The sequence below is a fragment of the Puccinia triticina genome, chromosome 4A (assembly GCF_026914185.1).
Source record: "Puccinia triticina chromosome 4A, complete sequence".
NCBI lineage: Eukaryota > Fungi > Basidiomycota > Pucciniomycetes > Pucciniales > Pucciniaceae > Puccinia > Puccinia triticina.
The window spans coordinates 6,467,111-6,490,050 of record NC_070561.1 but is presented as its reverse complement, the minus strand read 5'-3'; the positions used below and the strand labels follow the sequence as shown (position 1 = coordinate 6,490,050).

Here is a 22,940-nt window from a genome sequence, read left to right as displayed (position 1 = left end):
TACCCAAACAGCAATATCTCATTTAGTCATCATTAATCTATCTAAGAATTGTTTTTCTTCCTTTCCGTTAAAACTTCTCCTTATGTGTATAATTAGGTGTGCTCAATATCCGTGTTGTGTCGTCGTGTCTCCTGAGCTTGTCACTCAGAAAAGTCTCATCTTTATTCTCATCAGGTTTGCTCACATCTATTTCTTTATTAAATCATGTTCTTTCTATCTTTTTCACTTTATCAATGAAATTCAATAATGCGCTTACAATATAATAAACCGTGAAGAGAGAAACTAATTCTACGTTCTCTGCGCGTCCTTCACCATCCACCCAAGCAACTCAAAAACAAATCAATCACTGCGTTACCGCAGGTGTGCTCAATATCCGTGTCGTGTCGTTGTGTCTCCTGAGCTTGTCACTCAGAAAAGTCTCATCTTTATTCTCATCAGGTGTGCTCAATATCCGTGTTGTGTCGTCGTGTCTCCTGAGCTTGTCACTCAGAAAAGTCTCATCTTTATTCTCATCAGGTGTTCTGTCCATATTCGTGCCGCACTTTGCATTGTCCAAAAATCACATTCTGGACCAACGGTGGGCCGCTACGCTACACTACGCTACAGGGCCACTTAGCGTTAGCGTAGCGGCAAAAAGCGCCCTCCCATTTTGAGTAGCGTTAGCGCGCTGTTAGCGCCGCTACGCTGCGCTACGTTTCAGCGGCGCTAACAGCGCGCCAATTGTTTGTTAGTGTTAGCGCGCCGCTACAGTCACTACGCTACGCTACGCTGCGCTACAGCGCTTTTAGCGGAAAAAAAGGCCTTTTTTTCAGCTCAAAGCACTGTGGCGCACCGTAGCGCGCGCTCTTTTGCGCCCTGCGTGTGTAGCGTTAGCGCATCTGCGCTAACGCTACGCTAACAGCTAAATTAGCTGTGCACCCTTTGCGTGTAGCGTTAGCGCAGAAAGGCGCAATTCCGCTAACGCTACGCTAAAATTTAGCGGAATTCTGCTACGCTACGCCACGCTAACGCTACGGTTAGCGTAGCTGGCCCACCGTTGTCTGGACTTCCCAAACCCTGTGCCGGCAAGGAGGAAAGTGTTTTTACCGCGTGCTAGATGGAAAACCGTCTCAATTTGTAAGTCCTTCGCTGGTTGGCCGTATCAATCAAGAGCTGTTTGACCAATGGCTGACTTCAAACCTTCATCATTTCTATTGGAAATCTTCTTCAGCAGTTCAATACGGTTACCGGAACCTTTTGGGTTGGAAATCGCCGGAGCAGCCAGATGGCGGGGCATATGATCAGGAAAGCTGGCTTATGGCCAAGATATCAAGTGATGGGGCAATTCAAGATAAGTAAACAGTCACTTGGCTCCGCTTACTTGAATAATATTTTCCTCACTCGTGAGGGTGTTTTCAAGGCCAAATAACCTTGTACTAGACGCTGTTATTTGGTCATCATGACTGAATAATAATCGCACTGCTGTCAAGATTTACAGTTATGGTGGCTTCTATACTATTTGTTTGTCGCGGTACAGGAAGGATACACCAAATTTATTGGAAAGTGGAGTGTACAGGAGTAAAAAAAAACAAGAGTTTGACTTTTGGAAAACAGCTCATCGTGTCTTTTTGAAAGGATGGCTAGCACTGCGCTGGGGGGATGGTTAGATGATGGATGGATGGATGGCTGCGCAAGAAGCCAGGCTACAAGGCCGTGCTACTCATGACCTCATATGTTGGGGGAAAAATGTGTAGGCATTGATTTAGTGAAAATTGGGTGCTGGCCGGGACTACGGTCTCTCAGCTCTCACGCCAGATTTCGCCGCTTGGGGGCAAGCCTCTCTAGTGTGAGACAGAGACCCTGCGGGGCTCTCCCCGCAGAGAGGCTTGGTTAAGCTCGGGCAGGCCAGGCCTCATGTGAAGCCCAAGCCCGTTCAGCGATGAGTCAGCCAAAAAACGTTACAAGGAGGCTTGGTTTGCTTTCCTACCCTCGGCAGCCTAAGAGCATCCACCACCGTCTAGTAAAATCCTTTACATACTCTGTAAATCTGCCTTACCGAGCGGGTTTACAGAGACGGTGGTGGATGCTCTAAGGCTTCTATCTAGCGGAAGGTGGGAGCGCCTGCGACGCGCCGCAAGGTCTGTCTCTACACGTTCAGTCCACGGCACACGGTGACCTCGCTGCACCCGGTTATATCCTAGCCCGATCTGGATGAGTAATATTTCTTTGTCACACGGAAGCTGAAAACCAATTGCTTGGATTAATCATCAGCCGGATAGCAAAGAGTATCACTGAGCCACGGGCTGTCAGGGGAGCTAGTGGGAGCGCCTGCGACGTGCCATAGGAGGCCACGAGGTCTGTTGCTTCTCGTCGTGTTCATGGACAGCGGTGCGCTGTCCCCGGTTTCCTTCTTTTACAGCTCAATCTGATTACGAACCGCCAAGTGGTGCGTTTCGCTGTCACATGGAAGGTCCAGTTGCAAGCTGATTGCTTGGATAAATCATCAACCGAACAGTAAAGAATATCAAATCCCCACGTACCGGCAATAAGCTGTAAAACCAGACAGGCCCTAGCTGGCCCTAGGCTTCCTGAGTCGTTGGGCAGTCTTCTTGACTTGAGCCTTTCTGCAGTCCACTGCCTGTGGGCATAAAAGGGGAAGGAATGCTAGCCCAGTCGGGTCGGTCTCCCACCAACAATCTACCTTGCCACTCAGCAATCCCCGCCGTATCCTACTCGCTCCGTTCGAAATGATGTCCATGCGTCTCGCTGTCGTTATAGTCCTCCTGGTTAGACATCATCCATCTTCACATATAGTACCTCAACAATCGTTTTGTCCCCAAGTTTAAGCTGATGATTATGTTTCCTTCATAAGCTCGGGCAGGTAGTTCATCAAGCGTCTGCGGCGCCGATGGAAGGACTTGCCGATGGCACTAGGGAGGTGAATGATCTGGCGTTGACCAGACCGATTGCTGAAGCATCAAGCACAACGAAGACCGGTTGTACTTGGGCGAGACTTCCCAGTATTCCCAAGATGAAAAACATGAACAAGATGATCAAGGCTCCCAATATGAGCAAGCTAGCCAAAGTTGTGAGTGCTCCTGTTGTGTTTACCCCAGAGGCAAGAGCGCCGAGCACTGAAACTCCTTGGTAAATCTGGCAATGGATCCAGCCAATAAAGATGTTACAGCGCGCGGCAACGAAACAGAAAGGGAAGTCACTCCCAGGAGACGCTCCAGCAACTCAGGCTGCAATCGGCTCAAGTACTCCTGAGCTATTGGAAGAAGAAGCAGAATCCCCAAGAATTTCTCCGCCTGCGTCACCTCTTGCGACACATGACTCTCCTCATTACCTTGGAGGGCCAAATTTGGCTGACGAAAACCAGCACCGGGGTCATGAATCCCATGTACAGTCTGGTTCGAAAGATATTTATCAGAATTTAATAGAACAGGAGCAATATCAAGAGTATGCGAAAGAGCCATGCGCTTCGCACAGTGGAGACTCCTATCGCAGCAGACAGCTTGGACAAGGCGGAAACTCTCATCCTGGTGGACCCTCTGGCCACGGTGGAAGCTCTTATCCCGGCGGAGACAATGGCGAACTTGGAGGCGATTACTACGGCATCCAACACCAGGGTGGAGGCAATGATTACCTGTGGGATTCACACGTTTACTATGATTCCCAGCGGAACAGTCCCGGCGCTCATGTCAATGATCATTGGGCACCCGACGTTTTTCCCTCACCTAACACCAACCCCCAGTTTTATTCCCCTGAACATTACATGAATAACAATCCTTACGGGCCTAACGGAAACCGTGGTCCATAAGCTCCAGTAGCACTTGAAATTCAAACAAGTCCAGCAAAGCTCCTGGATCGATCAATCGAATGATTCCGTTGCTTGTTTCTCTCAATGCACGATGTCTATCCCTTACTTTGCTATAATTGCCAGACATTTTTCCTTGCGGTCAAACAGATTTTGCGTTATACATTCCTACAAGAAATATTGCCTATAATCGTGTTACCTTGTCTGTTCTCAATTACTGATTCCACTAAATCTAAATCTAGCAACATGCATGGTCTTCAGCTTCTTACATCCCAGTTATTTTGAAATTTCTTTTTGAGAATTTCCATTATCGGTGACCGCAATCAAACCAGTGGTCAAGGTTCTGTGCGATCCCGGCCACCTGTCAAGGCAGGCATGCCATTGCCGGTCTGTGTGTGTAACCGGGTCACCACTGGGTTGGCTACGCTACGTAGTAGGATACGGTAACATTTGACACCAGACAGACGAGTGCCGCGACCAAAACCCTGGACCTGTGTGAAAGATAGAGAATCACACACAGATGTAGATGTAGTAGAGTCCGCGCCCAAGCCCCGTACCAAAACAGATAGTTACGAGCTCCAAAGCTTCTTTGGAGGAGGGCCTCGCAGGGTCTCTGTCTCACAGAGACCTCAGGCGTCAAAATTTGGCCTGAGTTTGCCAGGCCAGCACCCATTGTTCACTTGATGTCTCATTACACATCACCCGCTTGCCGGATGCATGGGGGTCATGAGTGGCATGTCATTTGTTAGCTCCGGTCTCTTATGTGACACGGAGTTGATGGTTTTTTTGGATTCACACAAAAGAGGCTTATGTAGTGGCTCGTGGATTAAGGGCCGCACTATAGCTTTTTAGGGCCAGTGGGAAGAAACCACACCTCAACGCTATAAAGCGGAGGGGCTAGCACCCTTATGTAATAAGGGGACGCGCCGATAACTCAAGCCTAACGCCGTGGCTTACACAAGGATGAGAACTTGTCTTCTAGGATACAGGTGTTATAACACCCACCTGTACCTAGGGGAAAATTCACAAAGGAGGAGGAAGCTGTAAAGGAAAAGGTTGTTGGAATTCTGTCAGATTCCTTTTACTTTCACCTCTGAAACTTGTTTTAAATCATTCTCAAGCATTGTCAGAATCACTGTTAGTACAGAAGTTATCACACCATGTAGTCTAAGAACCGTGAGTAGTAGATAAAATTTTTTCATACGTGTATCAAACATAGTCTCTGAGATAGAATACTTGAAACTTGTTTCATAGTCACCTTCCTTTTGTTTTTTCTTCTAACCACATTTTGGCCACTTTTTGTTAGTCTATTTAAACCCAGCATACAACAAGCAATTTACAAATCATTGGTTCTCCTCATTCTTTCTCCGCACCCAGTGAGAGAGTAATACTCACTGCCCCAATTCTTGAGTTTTTTTTAATCAATACTCATCTTAGCCCTCTTATTTCTTGTGCCTGAAAGTTATAAATTTTCTCAAAGGTTAGTAGATTATAATACAACCCCACTCACGTTTATGGTTTGAAGTGAGGTTAGCAGGTTTCACTACAAACATTTAGGCCCTGTTTAGCACTGATATAAATATAGGTGACATAATCACCAATTAATACAATAAAAAATATAAAATTCAACATAAAGCCTCCAAATTTTTTTTAGGCAACCTACAGTGCTGTTCTCTTCAACTGATAACTTGGATTCACCTGATTCAGCAATCTTCAGCACCATAATACCATTATATTGCTTCATATTGGTCAAAAGTGATATAATGGTATTATGGTGCCAAAGATGGCTGAATCAGCTGAATCCAAGTTATCAGTTGAAGAGAACAATACTGTAGGTTGCATACAAAAAAATTGGAGGCTTTATGTTGAATTTTGTATTTTTTATTGAATTAACTAGAGGCCAAAGCGGCTCCGCCGCTGCGAGCACCCATCCCTCTACCACCGCATTGCCCAAGCTAATCTCCACTTTCAGGCAGCTACTCCTAAATCAAATCTCCATTTGCAACAGGGCAAACAGGTGATTTGGCTATTTTACAGGTAGCCAGGTCAGCTTGGCTCATAATGCTCAGGCAAACTTGAAACATTGATTTTGAGCTCTGCCTTCAAGTCTCCATTGACACACAAAAGTGAGGATTAGGACCTGTGAGCCTGAGTCTCTATAGTGACAGCAGGACACAAGAAATGGGGGGGCAATAGTTGGATTTCTTGGGATAAAGAAAATACAACTATAAAAGAGAGAGAGAAAGAGAAAAGAGAAAACAGAGCAGGGACAAGAAGAAGAGAAGTACTAGGTTATTCTAGTGGGAATGCACGTCCACTGGCAATGCTACTCTTCAGAAGAGTGCTGCTAATCTGTGCTAAGAAGTGCTACAGCTTCCTCTCAGGAGGGTATCTGGATTAGATAAGTTTAATCCAGCCACAATTTTTTAGCTTCCTTCTGGATAGTCAAGGTTCTTAAAGGGAAACCTGAGGGACAGCCCTGAACCTAGATTTTGAGGCAAAGGCCAAGTGATTATAAGGGACAGCCCTGGGATCAAGATAGAGGCAAAGGCCTGTAGAATTGGAGGGACAGCCCTGTGATCAAGAAGGAGGCAAAAACAGAAGAAGGAGCAGATCAAGCAAGACACAGAGTTGTACCTCTGAGATAATCAAGGTTCAGTGAAAGAGGTTACTTTCTGTTAATATCCTAGGCGCCTGTGACGGTAGGTATACTGGGAGTATAGTAGGCTCTTTGGTGGTGATCCTGGGGTTATCTGGGTGGTGGTTCTGGTGTGCTGAAGTCTGTAGATTCGCCTCAGGCAAGGGGGATCCTGACTACGAAAATTTTCACAGTTTGCTTATGTAATTTACATATGTACATGTGGTTTGACGCGCCTGGTAGCGCTGACACATCACAACTGCGCATGCGCACCACAACTCAATAACTCAGGGAAGGAGTATAGTTACAAGGAATTGATAAGTTGTAACTAGGGTTAAAATTGCATGAGGAAACAGAATATGAAGTCAAAACAATGTTATCTCTTAAGATGAAAAAGATATAAAGTAATTTATATGTAACAAAGGTAGAACAGGCAGCTTTAGGTCAGCTGTGATGACTCTAAGGCTGACAGGACCTCTACATCCAGGCACACTTAGGCTAATAGATAGAAAAAAATCAATCAATTATTTTTTTTGCTATGACCCCTGTTTATTGGCTTAGGTTTTTTTGATGACAACAGTTGTTGAAATGCTTGGGGTTCTGTAGACCAGCTGTTCTCTTCATCCCCAAATTCAATTAAATCTACCCAAATTAAAAGATCAAGTAGAACAATTAACATTCCTATGGCTCACTTGAACGCATAAGATTTATGTTGATGTCTATGACTAAATCATGTCTAACTAAAAATACTGCTGAAACTGATGGCCTTTTGCTAAGGGTCAGCCTTCACGCACTACCACAAATTACCATATGCACTCCAAAAAGGAGTACATTCCGTGCACTCAACGATAAACACATTTTGGAGTGGAAAAAAGATCACTCCAGCTTTGTTGGAGTGATCCATGCTGCACTCCTTCTTTGGTGCCCCAGGTCGTCTGAAAAGGGAGTGCGGTAGTGGGTACTACCATATTTTTGAGTCCCACTTCCAACCAAGTCCTCCCCTGCACCATCAGGAACTCCACTGTCAGCCTTAGAGTCATCACAGCTGACCTAAAAGCTGCCTGTTCTACCTTTGTTACATATGAAATAACTTATATCCTTTTCATCTTAAGAGATAACCTTGTTTTGACTTCATATTCTGTTTCCCCATGCAATTTTAACCCTAGTTACAACTTATCAATTCCTTGTAACTATACTCCTTCCCTGAGTTATTGAGTTGTGGCGCGCATGCGCAGTTGTGACGTGTCAGCGCTACCAGGCGCGTCAAACCACATGTACATATGTAAATTACATAAGCAAACTGTGAAAATTTTCGTAGTCAGGATCCCCCTTGCCTGAGGCGGATCTACAGACTCCAGCACACCAGAACCACCACCCAGATAACCCCAGGATCACCACCAAAGAGCCTACTATACTCCCAGTATACCTACCGTCACAGGCGCCTAGGATATTGACAGTAAGTAACCTCTTTCACTGAACCTTGATTATCTCAGAGGTACAACTCTGTGTCTTGCTTGATCTTTCCTTTATGTTGGTTTTGTCTTCTTCTTGATCATAGGGCTGTCCCTCCAAATCTACAGGTCTTTGCCTCAATCTTGATCACAGGGCTGTCCCTCCTTATCTGTTGGCCTTTGCCTCAAATCTAGGTTACAGGGCTGTCCCTCAGGTTTCCGTTTAAGAACCTTGACTATCCAGAAGGAAGCTAAAAAATTGTGGCTGGATTAAACTTATCTAATCCAGAGACCCTCCACATTTCCTTAGTGAGAGGAGGCTGTAGCACTTTCTAGCACAGCTTAGCAGCACTCTTCAGAAGAGTAGCATTGCCAGTGGACGTGCATTCCCACTAGAATAACCTAGTACTTCTCCTTATCCTTATCCTGCTCAGTTTCTCTTTCTCTTTCCTTCTCTCTCTCTTAGTTGTATTTTCTTTATCCAAAGAAATCCAACTATTTCCCCCCTTCTTTCTTGTGTCCTGCTGTCACTAAAGAGACTCAGGCTCACAATTGGGGGCCTCATCGGGAAAATTACTCACCTTTTCATAATTCTAGACTGCTATAAAGCCAAAGGACCAATCATCCTGACTAAATCAAACAAAAAACTCTTAAAATTCGAAAAAATCACTTTAAATTTTTTTCTACATATCCTACTAACGCTAAAATTCTTCCAAAATTATCCAAAATTACTTCTATATTGCTAAATTTCCTAACTGAACCCTTGAAAATTTTTTTTTACGTCCTGTGTACTCGTGAAAGTGCAGAATTGCAACTCCTCCGCGCCGCTATTTATCCCTTCGTCGGACTTATCCTCCATAGAACCCTTTTTATCTTCGGATCAAGAAGAGATAGCGAAAAATGGAGTGCGCTCAAAAGATTCTCCTGCTTGCTAACTATCATTGTCAATATTGACCGTAAAAAAATTTGTAACGGCGCAGACTAGCGCAGAAGAAGAAAACTACAACGACAACCGCGTAACTGATCCAAAAGAAGGAAACTGGATCAATAGTTCCTCTTGGACCCCTATTGCTACGACTAAATACCCAAAATTCCTTCGCCGCAAGGTCACCGCAGCGGTTAATATCTCTGATTGGACCTCAAAATCCGCCGCGAAACCCAGCGCAAAAGAAATCAAGAAGAAAACCTCTACTACTACGCGTAAAAGTAAAAGGTTATCTTCTAAACCTAAGTACCAAGGTATTTAACCTTGAAATAATTCTCAAACTCTCTCTTTTCCGCTTAAAATTACTCTTATTCTTACTATTTATCACCATGCCTCCCCACCTTACAAATGGCAGAGACCTCTCAGAAGAATTGCGCCACCGCTACCGCCTCAGCCCCGCCGCAGAAGAACGGCTTCGAAGAGCTAGAATCAGCCTTGCCGCCTGATCTGCAAGAGGATTTCCTCAAGCTCCCGGAGGAGGAACCGCTTCCCCCAGACACAGGGATTCCCCCGACGCTATACCAGCCAAGAGAAACGTCCATAGCTCTAGCGTCGAGCAGATCCACGCCAGTTCCACGGCCTATAGACAGGGAACACATAGATCTTACGGTGAACCTCCCTACGACGAGTCAACCGCTTCCCCAGCCTATCAACCCAGAGGGCATGAGACCCACGGCGCCGCCCAATCTAGCCCTCCTTCCGTACACTCAGAGCCCTCGACGGGAAGCGTCCTCCGGACCTATGGACCTTATCCCGGAAGAGGAGGAACTATCCAGCCTCATCAGCATGTTCAACGAGCAATTCAACCTCTTTGTCAGAGCCAGGGAGGCGCAGAACACGTTAACCATGAGGCGCCTCCTCTACCAAGCTTCTATGACGCAGGAGATGATAATAGAACTAGTTGGGAGAACAGACGGTATCTGTCTCTGTCAAGAATGGATACCCAGAGACGAACTACACAATCTGGAAGCCTCCCTAATGAATCAGAAAAACGGCCCAGGAACGCAGAACTCCACGGCGCAAATAACCCGGCCTCATTCGCAGCTAGCCATAGTGCCCACGCCAGTCAACAACCTATTCTAGCGACGCCAACACCGGAACCCACGGGTTCTCAACTACGGGCTATAGCGCAGGAGTTCCAGGGTCCTATCCCCCCCAATCAGCCTCAGTTTCAGCCACAGCCGCAACCTCAGCCGCGCCTAGAGAGCCAGCATTACCAAGGAACTCCCTTGCCGCCGCCGCCACCGCCGCAGACGCTCCAAGTGAGGCCGCCACCAGCTTCTATACTGCGAGAGGTGGTTCAGTTATTCCGCCCCAGCCCGCATCTTCAAACTGGCGGCTACAATCCACACCTTTATCCTCAAATGCCGCAAGAATTTGCAGGCCACAACCCCCCTCATCCTCAAAACAACTGGAGAGGATCAGGGAGGAACTGGAGACGCCCCCAGGACGACACTCAGAGAGTTCTGGAAATAGGAGAATACCTAATGAGAGCCACACAAGGAGTGAGGAGAGGCTATCGACGCGGGAGAGCCAGAGGGAGAGGCCCTTATTAGATGAATCTTTACATAAAAGTTCCTTAAGGAGTGATTCCCCCTTAGGCCCTAGTTTAGATATTGACAATCTCTCTGATCCTTCAAATAGAGAATTTTTCCTCAATAATCTTAACACTGAAATGTCTAGAAGTGGTCCCTTGTTTCTAGAAGAAAAATTACAAGTCTTGTTCTCTAATTTTCTCTCTGAATTATCTGATACTGTTGAAACCATTCCTGGTACTCTTCTTGAATCTTGTGTCAGCAATTTTAAAGATGTCCTGAATCATTCTATCCTTGATCTGTCTAAGAATGAATTCATTCCCCTTTTGCTTGACCAAATCCTGAACAACATAGGTGAAAGTGCCAGAGAGAAGTCCACAGTGAATAACAATGTGTTAGAACAACTGAAGAAACACATAGATGAGAAGTTTGAGACAGTTCAAGATTTGATTCTGGTAAATGAATCCCAATGTCATTCTAACATGGATACAATTGGTCAAAATCTGAAGGATTTTGAAGGAAAAGTGAGCAACAATCTTTCATCCATTGGTAATCAGATCAATGACCTTCATGCCAATGAGCACAACAGATTTGAACAATCTAAGAGGAGATTCAGTGACATATCTTCTGTATTAAACTCTGTGAGCTCAAAGCTGGATTCCTTGATAATACCAGATGACAGAGACCAACCCCCTCATCTCTTATACAATAATCCCTTTCAGAATGTCCACCATGAGCAACAACAGGAACACAGAGCCCCTCCTCCTGTTCCTACTCCTGAACCCCAGAGACCACCAAGAGATAACTTTCCCAAGCCTACAAGCAATATTCCTGATGCACATGATCAAGATGAATTCCCCTACATTGATCATGGAGCAATAGACTTTGAAATGAGGAAGGAATTGTGGAAAGGTATCCCTAAGAATGGAGACTGGGAGAAATTCTCTGGAAAATTGCCTTACAATCATAAACTTTGGATTAAAAACACTGATATCCTGGTCAGATACTACTTGATGCTGGATAACATGATAATCAGTAGATTAAAAATCTTGTTTACTGACACTGCAAGGAATTGGTACTTAGGCATCAGAGACCAGTATGGAAACAAATCTTGGGCTTGGTGGAAGAATACCATCAGAAACAAATTTGGCACTGAGAACTGGAAATGGAAAATGCAACAAGAGTTTGAGAATGATCATTTTGCCTATGATGGGAGAAAAATCCATAAATGGTTTGGTAATCAGAGAGAAAGGCTGAAAGCTTATCAACCTGAACTCAGCCAGTATCTTATTTGTGAGAAAATCTTAAAGCAATGCCCTCCAAACCTTGAGCATATAACAATCCTAACAGATCCCAATGGAGAAACAATCCTGCCGCTGAGAAAGCTGATAAGCCAACTGACTCCTCTACCAAAAGGAATCTTGTCTCTGCCCCTGAGAAAGAAAAACTCATATGTCATTTCTGCAAACAAACAGGCCACTTCTCCAAGGAATGCCCTAAGAAGAAGAACAGGATCATTAATGTAGGAATGGATGATGATGATGATCCCAAGAGTGATAATGGGGAAGATCAAGGTAAACCACAAAGTCTGAATGAGATACAAAGATCCCAATCCAGATAAGTTCCCCTTGAGACAGAAAGTCAAAGTTTTCATTCCCCCCATGGATAAGACCCCTCAGAGTAAAGTCATACAAAAGATTCTCAGAGACAAGAGATTGAGTGTCAGCCTTAGAGATACATCAAGTATCCAAAAGACTGCAATAAATTAGTAAATAATAATAATTGTTAAATTATTATTGCAGAATCAGACTCCTCATCATAAATTAAGGGGGGTCACCCGCTCAAAGTACCCCCTTATTCCTATTCCTTCATGTACTAATTGTATAAATAAGAATTGGCCCCAGAAAGCGCCCAAAAATAGTATTACATACATAAATTTAGTAAAACAATTAAAGTACATAAAAATAAACTGTTGTACAATAATGAGTAATATTACTCGTGTAAAAATACCCCGTGAAAGTATTATGTAGACTTCTACAGACACTCTTTCACATGACAATTGGTTATAAACATGTCATGTGACAGAGTCAGGGAAATTAGTCTATTTCAATATAATTAAAATACCCACAGCCAAGCCCTTTTCACGGCTACAACCCCGGATACTCCCATAGGGAGAAAAGGACTCAGTGTTTACGCCCACTGAAGTCCCCTCTATAAATAGAGGCCTATTTGGCCCTCAGGAAAAGATCCCCCAGACCATTCACCGCCAATAAACTGTAAGTTGCCGTGAATATTCTCCTCTGCTACTATTGTAGCCACTTTTCCTTTTAAAACCATCCCCAGCACGTAAAATCCACTGGATTAAACCTTTAAACATCAAAAATCCCTTATTAGCATATTTACAAGCTTTATCCTTAAAAGTAGTTGCCGTAAGACCCCCGCCTCTGACAAGCAGCCAATCAGCTTAAGCGCTTACCACCTACTTTTTACGCCAAATTTATTCCCTGTAATTAATAATTATATATTATTAATTACATAATAAATCCTCCTCTTTTTAAAGAGTGTTTAATACCCTTGTAGTGGCCAAATTACCACGTAACAAGTTTAGTAATTTACCTTACTAGTGTTTACATCAGCACAGTTATAGTGCTACGGCCCAAAACCCTTAATTTTGACGGGTTTTTGCCCTAAGCTTCATAAACAGAGCTGTCATTGAGAGTGGAGAACAGAAATGTTATGATGTACTTGGCTAGATACAAAGGCATGAGTGCTGATCATGATGAATGGCTCCTTGAGAAAGACGTTCCAGACTCTGCTATCCTTCTCAGGAAATTCAGAAGTGAGAAGAGGTCTAACCCTGTGGTTTAATTTCTTACAGAAATCCAACCCTTTTGGTGGTAGGGAATGTCAGCCTTAGAGTCATCACAGCTGACCTAAAAGCTGCCTGTTCCATCTTTGTTACATATAAATTACTTTATATCTTTTTCATCTTAAGAGATAACCTTGTTTTGGCTTCATATTCTGTTTCCTCATGCAATTTTAACCATAGTTACAACTTATCAATTCCTTGTAACTATACTCCTTCCCTGAGTTATTGAGTTGTGGCGCGCATGCGCAGTTGTGACGTGTCAGCGCTACCAGGCGCGTCAAACCACATGTACATATGTAAATTACATAAGCAAACTGCGAAATTTTTTGTAGTCAGGATCCCCCTTGCCTGAGGCGGATCTACAGACTTCAGCACACCAGAACCACCACCCAGATAATCCCAGGATCACCACCAAAGAGATTACTATACTCTCAGTATACCTACCGTCACAAGCGCCTAGGATATTGACAGTAAGTAACCTCTTTCACTGAACCTTGTTTATCTCAGAGGTACAACTCTGTGTCTTGCTTGATCTGCTCTTTTCTGTTGGGTTTTATCTTCTTCTTGATCACAGGGCTGTCCCTCCAAATCTACAGGTCTTTGCCTCAATCTTGATCATAGGGCTGTCCCTCCTTATCTGTTGGCCTTTGCCTCAAATCTAGGTTACAGGGCTGTCCCTCAGGTTTCCCTTTAAGAACCTTGACTATCCAGAAGGAAGCTAAAAAATTGTGGCTGGATTAAACTTATCTAATCCAGATACCCTCCTGAGAGGAAGCTGTAGCTCTTTATAGCACAGATTAGCTGCACTCTTCTGAAGAGTAGCATTGCCAGTGGAAGTGCATTCCCACTAGAATAACCTAGTACTTCTCTTTATCCTGATCCTGCCCTGTTTTCTCTCTCTCTTTCTCTCTTTCTCTTATAGTTGTATTTTCTTTATCCCAAGAAATCCAACTATTATCCCCCAATTTCTTGTGTCCTGCAGTCACTATAGAGACTCAGGCTCACAAGGTCAACCTCCTCCACCGGGAAGGGAGGTAATTATTTATGTACATAATGAAGTCAGGGTGATCCTTTACATAAACATGGATTACAACCAAGCCCCATGGTCCGGCAAAACGGGTCTTCCTCCTGCCCAATATCTACTGACGCACGGCCAAGTCAGTTTAGGGATATGCTGGAGATTAGACAAGATAGTCTTAGTATAAGCATCACTACATACAAGCATATCTAATCTCAAATGCAGAGAGATTAGCTCAATCATATTTAATTAAAGCATAATGAACTAGGCATGAAGGCTGATTTGAAGAATATGCATTTGGTCAAGGTGGAACTTATGGTAAAGTGATTATCCATCACAACCTAAATTGAGTAATTTATATGCAGCACTTAGCTATGAGGGTGGACCATAAACCTGCAGCGGCGAAGCCGCCTTGTCCTCTAGTAGATCCAACATTTGAGAGAACCTTCTGGAAATCTCATGCTTGCTTTATACACAAACATTACCAGTTGTCTGGTGATTAAATCCTCAGAACGTTCCACACGGTTGCCGAAGCGTTTGAAAAAAATCTCAAATCTTGCTCAAAGGATGTGAAAAAGAAGAGCCAGCCCCCTAGTTACTCCGAGAAGCCCAAGACGGGGTTTTTTTTTCTGCGGCTTTGTATCAACCAAGCGTGCTTGTTGAGAGTGTCAAAGCTGAAATTGCGCAATACTTGAAGGAGAACACCAAAGCAGAAGGAATCAAACCCCTAGCATACTGGGTCAATGGTCAAAGCACCTATCCTGTACTCTCTAAGATGGCTCGCAAGTACCTTTTGATTCCAGCAACAAGTGACGCTTCTAAACAAGTCTTTTCAGGAGGCCAACAAGTTGTATCCTGGCAGCAATCTTTTCTCAAAGCTAGCAGTATTGAACAACTTTTGTGCATCAAGGGGTGGTACAAAATGTTTTTCAAGTTTCACACAACTAAGATAATTATCATTTCTTGTAAGTGAAAGGTCAATCCAACAATCTTGGAGACAGAGATAGAAATGAGAAACAATTGTGTACCTAAGAGCAGATCTGCTTGGTACTGAATAAGAATGAGATTAATAAATCTAGAGTGCTACGGTGTAGCTGAAAAAACCTTTGGGTTCTGTGAGCTAACAATCTTTATCTTGTCAGTAATCACGCTCCGTTGGATGCGCTGATAAGAAAGATTCTTCTTACTTAGGCTTGTGTGTCTTGTACCTCAAGATTCACCAATACGAGCTAAGAGGGATCTGGGACCGCAGTTGTCTGTCGCTGTGCACAAGTACAACTGTCAGTCTGTACTCATTTATGGCTCTGGCTCAGCAGCGATAATCTTACCTCTGTTATTGGGGTTAGAGATTCTATCAGTGAGGCTGGAACCTGGTTGGTCTTGGGCGTCGGATACGAGCGGACTGAGAGATCATAAAGATGCTCTAGTCAGCTCCATCTGTCCTAGCTGAGGCTATCCCAACGGACTCACATACCTGGTAGGTGTTTTGTCCTGTTTGGGTCGCTTGGGCGCTTTGTTGGTTCCTGACGTGGCTGAAAGTTTAGGAGCGGATGAATTAGCTTTAGCCGACTTCATCCGCCTGATGGCGACATGCATATTGCATGCGCCTGGAGGTCGCACCGGCTCACCTTGGTCCCCAGTAGGTTTAGGTCTGACAGCCTTGCGCTTCCTCTGATTTGTCAAGACTCCGGTGTTGCGCAAGCGCACAGGAAGCGCAAGGACCAAAACCCTAACCCTGAAAGGGGTAGCGGTGAGTCTGCGCATTTCTTAGGTCCATGCATATGCATGCGGCTCCAAGACAGTAGTTTGAAGCTAAAATGCCAAACTCTGTTCCTCCCTTCTAGCCACGTCAGAACCAGACGAAGAGCCCAAGCGACCCAAGCGAAGCGGACCCTCAAGCAGGTAAGTCACGCTCGTACAGGGTTCGTCATAGCTAGGAAGTGCCGAAGCTGATGCGTACATAATTGTACAATATTGCAGAAAGCTCGCACCCGACGCTAACCCAGACCTAAACGGTCATAGCCTCAACGATCGAATATCGGACCCCTCCACTGGAGGTAAGTCGATCGTTGCAGAAGCCTTACTATACAGCAAGGACTGGTAGCTGACTGATTGTCGCACTCCCGTGTTAGACGACAGCTGCGCCGGTCCCTTAGCAGCTCGTATCTGGAGTCCTTAAGGATTAAGCTCCATCGAGTCTAAGTAAGATAACTCTTGCTGTTTAACTCTGCATTGAACTGAGTCCAGGCACTGACGTGGACTTCAGTTGCTCCCAAAAGAACTCCGATTCTTACAGCACGATAACGTGTCTCAGCCTGCACTGCAGTGCTTTATTTTCCAAGATTCTCTTTACTCTATCTACTTGTAGAATCGGTCTTGTATCCACTCTTAGGTACATGACTGTTTTATTTCTTTCTTTATATATCTCCTAGTATGTTAGGATTGATCGCATACTCACTAGTGAAATGAAATACTCTTAGTCTTGTGAATTCTCTCAGATTTACAGTCTCGGTAGCCGAACCAACCGATCTCATCATTTTTCGCAAACTAAGAGTGGATCGAAATGGCCGGTTCTTGTAGCAATCCCGCTCCGGCAGCTCCAGCAGCGGTTCCTGCTCCAGTCAGCGACGACAGAGATACCTTCAAATGCCCTAACTTCACCGGCAAGAATTTTCCCATTTGGCAACGTAAGGTGAAGACTTACTTAGCCGTGAAAAGTCTTACAAAGTGTATCGAGCAGCCGCTGCCGCCTAATGCCTCGGACGAAGTCAAACTGCAATATGTCCGAGCTGCCGCCATCTTGGGACAGCATATTGAAGATCACATCTACAATCATGTGATCACTGACGAGAACGAAAACGATGCATTTGCAATCTGGAAAGAGCTCAAAGGTGAATATGCCTCCTCCTCAGTCCTCGCCATCTATCATGTCTGGCGAAAATGGGAGGACATTCAGTACAAAGAAGACATCAACTCCTACGTCACCAAGCTCGAAGAAACTCTCGCCGAGTTTGCCGCTATGGGATTGGATATACCCCCTACTATCCTCAGTTGCACGATCATTGCTCGAATCTCTCGAAAGCGACCATCACTCATGCAAACATTGATTAGCAACGCCGACCAACTCTCCCAACCCAGATTGATCATTGCCAAACTCCGGGACATTGCACACCATGACGCCGTTGAAGCGACAATGCAGCGCGACTCTTCAATTACAGAGGGTACTTCAACTGCACTTGCGACTCAAGCTACTGCTTTCAACAACGGAAATAATCAGAAAAAGCGTCGCTGGGTGAATCCACATCCCTGTCGCGAAGGAAAGCACAATCCTCTCTCTGGTCATCCTGCGGAAGAATGCTGGACCTTGCATCCCAGCAAATTCAAGAAGTCAAAGCAATCTGCTCCTCCAACTGGCTTCATCACGACTGTCCAGCAAGAGTCTGAACCCTCGGTCAACATTGTTTGCCCTACTTTCGGTTATCTCACTGGTCCAACAAGCGAAGGAAACAGTTTGAAGATGGTGCTGGGCTCGGGCGCTAGCCACCACATGCTCAACACTCTCGAGATGTTTGACACCACCACTCCTGTCCGCATCAGCATCGCCACTGGCCATAAATGGGACCAACAGGAGCTCTTCGCGGTGGCAAAAGGAAACGCTACATTGCGGTTCTCTAACGGCGGAAAGGTGATCTTGAAGGATGCGTTATACGTTCCGAACCTTACTCGAAGCCTGATTTCATTCGCTCAGCTCATGTGGAGAATTCGGCAGCCATTACACCAGCTCCCTGCGGTTTCGAAGTGCAAATTGATAACTTGAGTGCATTGAGTATCAGCACTGAAAATAACATCTTCGAGCTAGTCGGATTGCGTGATCTTCAAGAACAACCAACCGCAAACTTAACCGAAGTCAACGCAGCGCCAGGCGTCACTGATTTTGACTTGTGGCACAGAAGAATCGGGCACGCAAGCAAGAAGCGAATCCAATCGATGCTCGACAAACCTATGGCCGCTGCCCCGACCAAGGCGTGTGAGGCGTGCATGAAGGGCAAGATCACGAGGTTGCCATTCACCAGTCACTTCAAAGAAGCGTCAGTTCCGCTGGAAGTCGTCCATGCTGATCTTGTCGGCCCGATCACACCAGCTACAAATGGTGGGGCAAGATATTTCCTAACCTTAGTCGACCAGCACTCCGGTTATATCCATGCTGAAATACTCAAGGCAAAAAGTGATGCGGCTTCGGCAATCTTAGAATATAAAACCTTTTTCGAAAAGCAATCGGGCCAAGAAATCAAAAAACTGGTCACTGATGGAGGCGGCGAGTTTGTCAACAAAAGCCTCAGCGAACTTCTGAAGGAAGCCGGTATCCAGCACAACGTGTCGCCGCCCTACACGCCGCAGCACAATGGCTTTGCAGAGCGTGCGAACAGGACGATCATCGAAATGACCAGGACTCAGATGATGCAGGCAAACATGGCGCCTGAGTGGTGGGGAGAAGCTGTGAAAGCTGCTACGGCCACGACCAACTGTTTGCCTTCTCTGGCGAAAAGCCGAGCTTCTCCGATGGAAATAATGTTTCAAATCAAACCGAACATGCGATTCTTTCGTCCTTTCGGGTGTCGTGCTTGGATTGTGAAACCAAAACAGCATCGAGGCACTAAATTCGGTCCCATAGCGTGGGATGGAGTTCTGCTCGGGTATGATAATGATTTTTCGTCATACAGGGTCTATCGGCCTCAGGACAAAGTTATTGTGACGTCAAAGCATGTTCATTTTGACGAATCCACCTTTCCGGAATGTCCGGCTCAGCACCGCAGTCTCACTGCTTACGGCATCAATAAGCTACCGGCTTTCACCGATGAAGAGCCGCTACCGTTCACTGAAGAGGAGGAGCTAGAGTCTATGAGGAGGGATGAGGAGCAGGATCGTGAAGAGGAAGAGGACATCCGACAAATACTTGGTGATATGGCTCCTGGACCCCAACTGGGCGCTGATGAGCGGCAGGAAGAGGAAGACGGCCTTGAGGATCCCGCGATTGAACATCAGCAACAAGATCCGAACCTTTTTCCGCCGGCTCCTCCAACGCGTAGACATGTGCTGAAAGTCATCGGGCCTAGGCACCCAACGCTCATCACAAGCGATATCGACCCTGCGAACATCCGGAACTATGGAAGGCGGCAAATGTTCCACACGACTGTGGTCACTGATCCGCAAAATCATCGTCAGGCAATGCAATCTCCTGAGTCTTCGCGCTGGAGAGAGGCTGAACTGAAAGAGGCGGCGAACATGGATCAACACAAAGTCTGGCTGGTGCAACCTCGTCTACCCTCAGACTCACCAATACCGGCAACGTGGGCCTTTCGAAAGAAGCTGGGTGCGGAGAACCAGGTCACCGAGTTCAAGGCGCGAATATGTGCGCAGGGATTTCGTCAGACGCATGGCGTGAACTTTCTTGCTCGGTTTGCTCCTACCAGCCGCCCATGCTCGCTTCGACTGCTCATATCCTTTGCGGTTGACAACGATTTGGAGATCCACCAACTCGATGTACGGAGTGCTTTTCTGACTTGTCCACTGGACGATGAAGTCACCCTACTGCCTCCGCCTGGGTTAGATTTTCCGCCAAATTTGGTACTAGAACTCAAGAAGGCAATCTACGGTTTGCGGCAGGCGCCGCTGGTGTGGTACAACAGATTATCGACGTACCTCAAATCGATTGGATTTGCTATCTCTCTGGCGGATCCGTGTGTCTTTTATCGCCGGGGAGTTCCAGGCAGGGAAGACACCTATGTCTTTGCCCATGTTGACAATCTAGTCTTTGTCAGCAAGCGACCGCTGCTCTTCAAGGAGGAAATGGAGGCGGAATTCAAGATCAAGTACCTCGGCGAGGCGAAGTTCTTGTTAGGAATGAATATTGAACGGTCAGAGAATGGTGTCCACATTAATCAATCTCAGTTTGTTGAACGTAAGCTTGAGGAGTTTGGTTTTGACAAACTTCACCCAGCATCGTGTCCGTTGAATCCGAAAGTCTACATGAAGAAAGCGACGCAGCAAGAAATCTCAGAGTTCCGCAAGACGGGGGTGAACTATCGAGCTCTCATTGGCTCGCTAAATTACTTGAGTGTCTTGACTCGCCCTGACATTTCTTATGCTGTCAGCACACTGTCTCAGTACCTGGAACAACCTGGGATTCATCACTACCACGCGGCGGTGCAGGTGTACAGGTATCTAGCCGGCACCAAAGATCTCGGCCTCACGTTCTTGAAAAACAGCGACAACACTCTCAAGGCATATGTAGACGCTGACTGGGGGAACTGTCCCGATACTCGTCGATCCTCAACAGGCTTTGCTATCTTGGCGGGTTCTCACGTTCTTGCATGGAAGTCATCAAAACAATCTACAGTCTCCTTGTCCACCACCGAAGCGGAATACAAGGCGTTATCTGATCTAGGCAGGGAGCTCGCTTGGCTATCAAACTTGACATCAGAAGCAAAGACGAGGCCCGAATTGCAGAACGTACAAGTATTGGTGGACAACCGCGGTGCGATCAATCTCGCAAAAAGCAAAACATCTCAAAATAGCTTTCGCACCAAGCATATGTCAATACGATTGCACTTCGTTAGGGAACTAGTGGTCAGACAATTAATTCAGCTCAGCAACATTTGCTCCGAAGCGAATGCTGCCGATTTTCTCACCAAGCCCGTTGGGCGCGTCAACATCCGAAGAGCACTCGACACCATTGGCATCAAACCTTTTTCAACAGTTGCTTCCAGCCTACCGGCTCGAAGCACGGCGGGCTGTCAAGACTCCGGTGTTGCGCAAGCGCACAGGAAGCGCAAGGACCAAAACCCTAACCCTGAAAGGGGTAGCGGTGAGTCTGCGCATTTCTTAGGTCCATGCATATGCATGCGGCTCCAAGACAGTAGTTTGAAGCTAAAATGCCAAACTCTGTTCCTCCCTTCTAGCCACGTCAGAACCAGACGAAGAGCCCAAGCGACCCAAGCGAAGCGGACCCTCAAGCAGGTAAGTCACGCTTGTACAGGGTTCGTCATAGCTAGGAAGTGCCGAAGCTGATGCGTACATAATTGTACAATATTGCAGAAAGCTCGCACCCGACGCCAACCCAGACCTAAACGGTCATAGCCTCAACGATCGAATATCGGACCCCTCCACTGGAGGTAAGTCGATTGTTGCAGAAGCCTTACTATACAGCAAGGACTGGTAGCTGACTGATTGTCGCACTCCCGTGTTAGACGACAGCTGCGCCGGTCCCTTAGCAGCTCGTATCTGGAGTCCTTAAGGATTAAGCTCCATCGAGTCTAAGTAAGATAACTCTTGCTGTTTAACTCTGCATTGAACTGAGTCCAGGCACTGATGTGGACTTCAGTTGCTCCCAAAAGAACTCCGATTCTTACAGCACGATAACGTGTCTCAGCCTGCACTGCAGTGCTTTATTTTCCAAGATTCTCTTTACTCTATCTACTTGTAGAATCGGTCTTGTATCCACTCTTAGGTACATGACTGTTTTATTTCTCTCTTTATATATCTCCTAGTATGTTAGGATTGATCGCATACTCACTAGTGAAATGAAATACTCTTAGTCTTGTGAATTCTCTCATGATTCGGGGATGTACCCAAATCCTGACATCCCGCCATGCTTTGAGCCGGTAGGCTGGAAGCAGACTGAGATAGAGATTTGATGCCAATGAGCTCCAATGCTCTGCGGATGAAGACTTGACCGACAGGCTTGGTGAGAAAGTCGGCCGCATTGGCTTCGGGCCTGATGTAGCTGAGTTGTATGAGCTTTCTAACTATGAGTTCCCGAAAAAAGTGCAAGCGGATCAACATGTGCTTGGTCCTAAAGCTATTTTGAGGAGTCTCGCTTTTCGCGAGATCAATCGCCCCTTTGTTGTCGACTAGGACCTGGATTTTTTGTTCTTCCGGACAAATTTTCACTTCAGAGATTAGATTTGACAGCCAGGCAAGCTCCTGACCTAGATCCAAGAGCGCTTTGTACTCGGCCTCCGTCGTTGACAAGGAGACAGTTGCCTGCTTGAATGATTTCCACGCCAGCAAGTGAGTACCCAACGTGATCGCAAAGCCGGTGGATGAAAGACGAGTGTTGGGGCAATTCCCCCAGTCCGCGTCAACGTAGGCCTTCAGCGCATTTTCCTTGTTTTTGAAAGTGAGTCCTAAGTTGCAAGTACCGGAAAGATACCGGTAAACCTGAACTGCTGCATGATAATTTGGCATGCCTGGCGATTCAAGGTATTGCAATAATGAGCTCACCGCATAGGCGATGTCAGGGCGAGTCAGAACGCCAAGGTAGTCAAGCAAACCAATGAGCGCTCTGTATTTGACGCCAGTCTTGCAAAACTCAGTTATTTCTTGCTGCGTTGCTTTCCTGAGATACGCTTTTGGATTGAGCATGCAGGTGGCCGGATGAAGCTTTTCAAAACCAAATTCTTCCAGCTTGCAATCAATGAACTGTGATTGATTGATTTGGATGACGGCAACAGAGCGCTTGATGTTCATGCCGAGGAGAAATTCCGCCTCCCCCATGTATTTGATCTTGAATTTGGCCTCCATTTTGGCCTTGAATTTCAGGGGGTTTTTGCTGACATAGACGAGATCATCAACATGTGCAAATA

At 45.8% G+C, this 22,940-nt stretch overlaps 1 protein-coding gene across 1 annotated transcript; it reads left to right on the top strand.

Moving 5' to 3' along the window:
* Nucleotides 1-2,726: 2,726 nt before the first annotated feature.
* On the top strand, nucleotides 2,727-3,802 carry PtA15_4A710 (uncharacterized protein; the record flags this gene model as incomplete). The annotated part of the gene is made up of 3 exons (XM_053168622.1): nucleotides 2,727-2,765; nucleotides 2,852-3,067; nucleotides 3,149-3,802. 3 exons carry the CDS (start codon nucleotides 2,727-2,729, stop codon nucleotides 3,800-3,802), a joined length of 909 nt encoding a protein of 302 aa, XP_053019812.1.
* Between the last annotated feature and the right edge of the window lie 19,138 nt (nucleotides 3,803-22,940).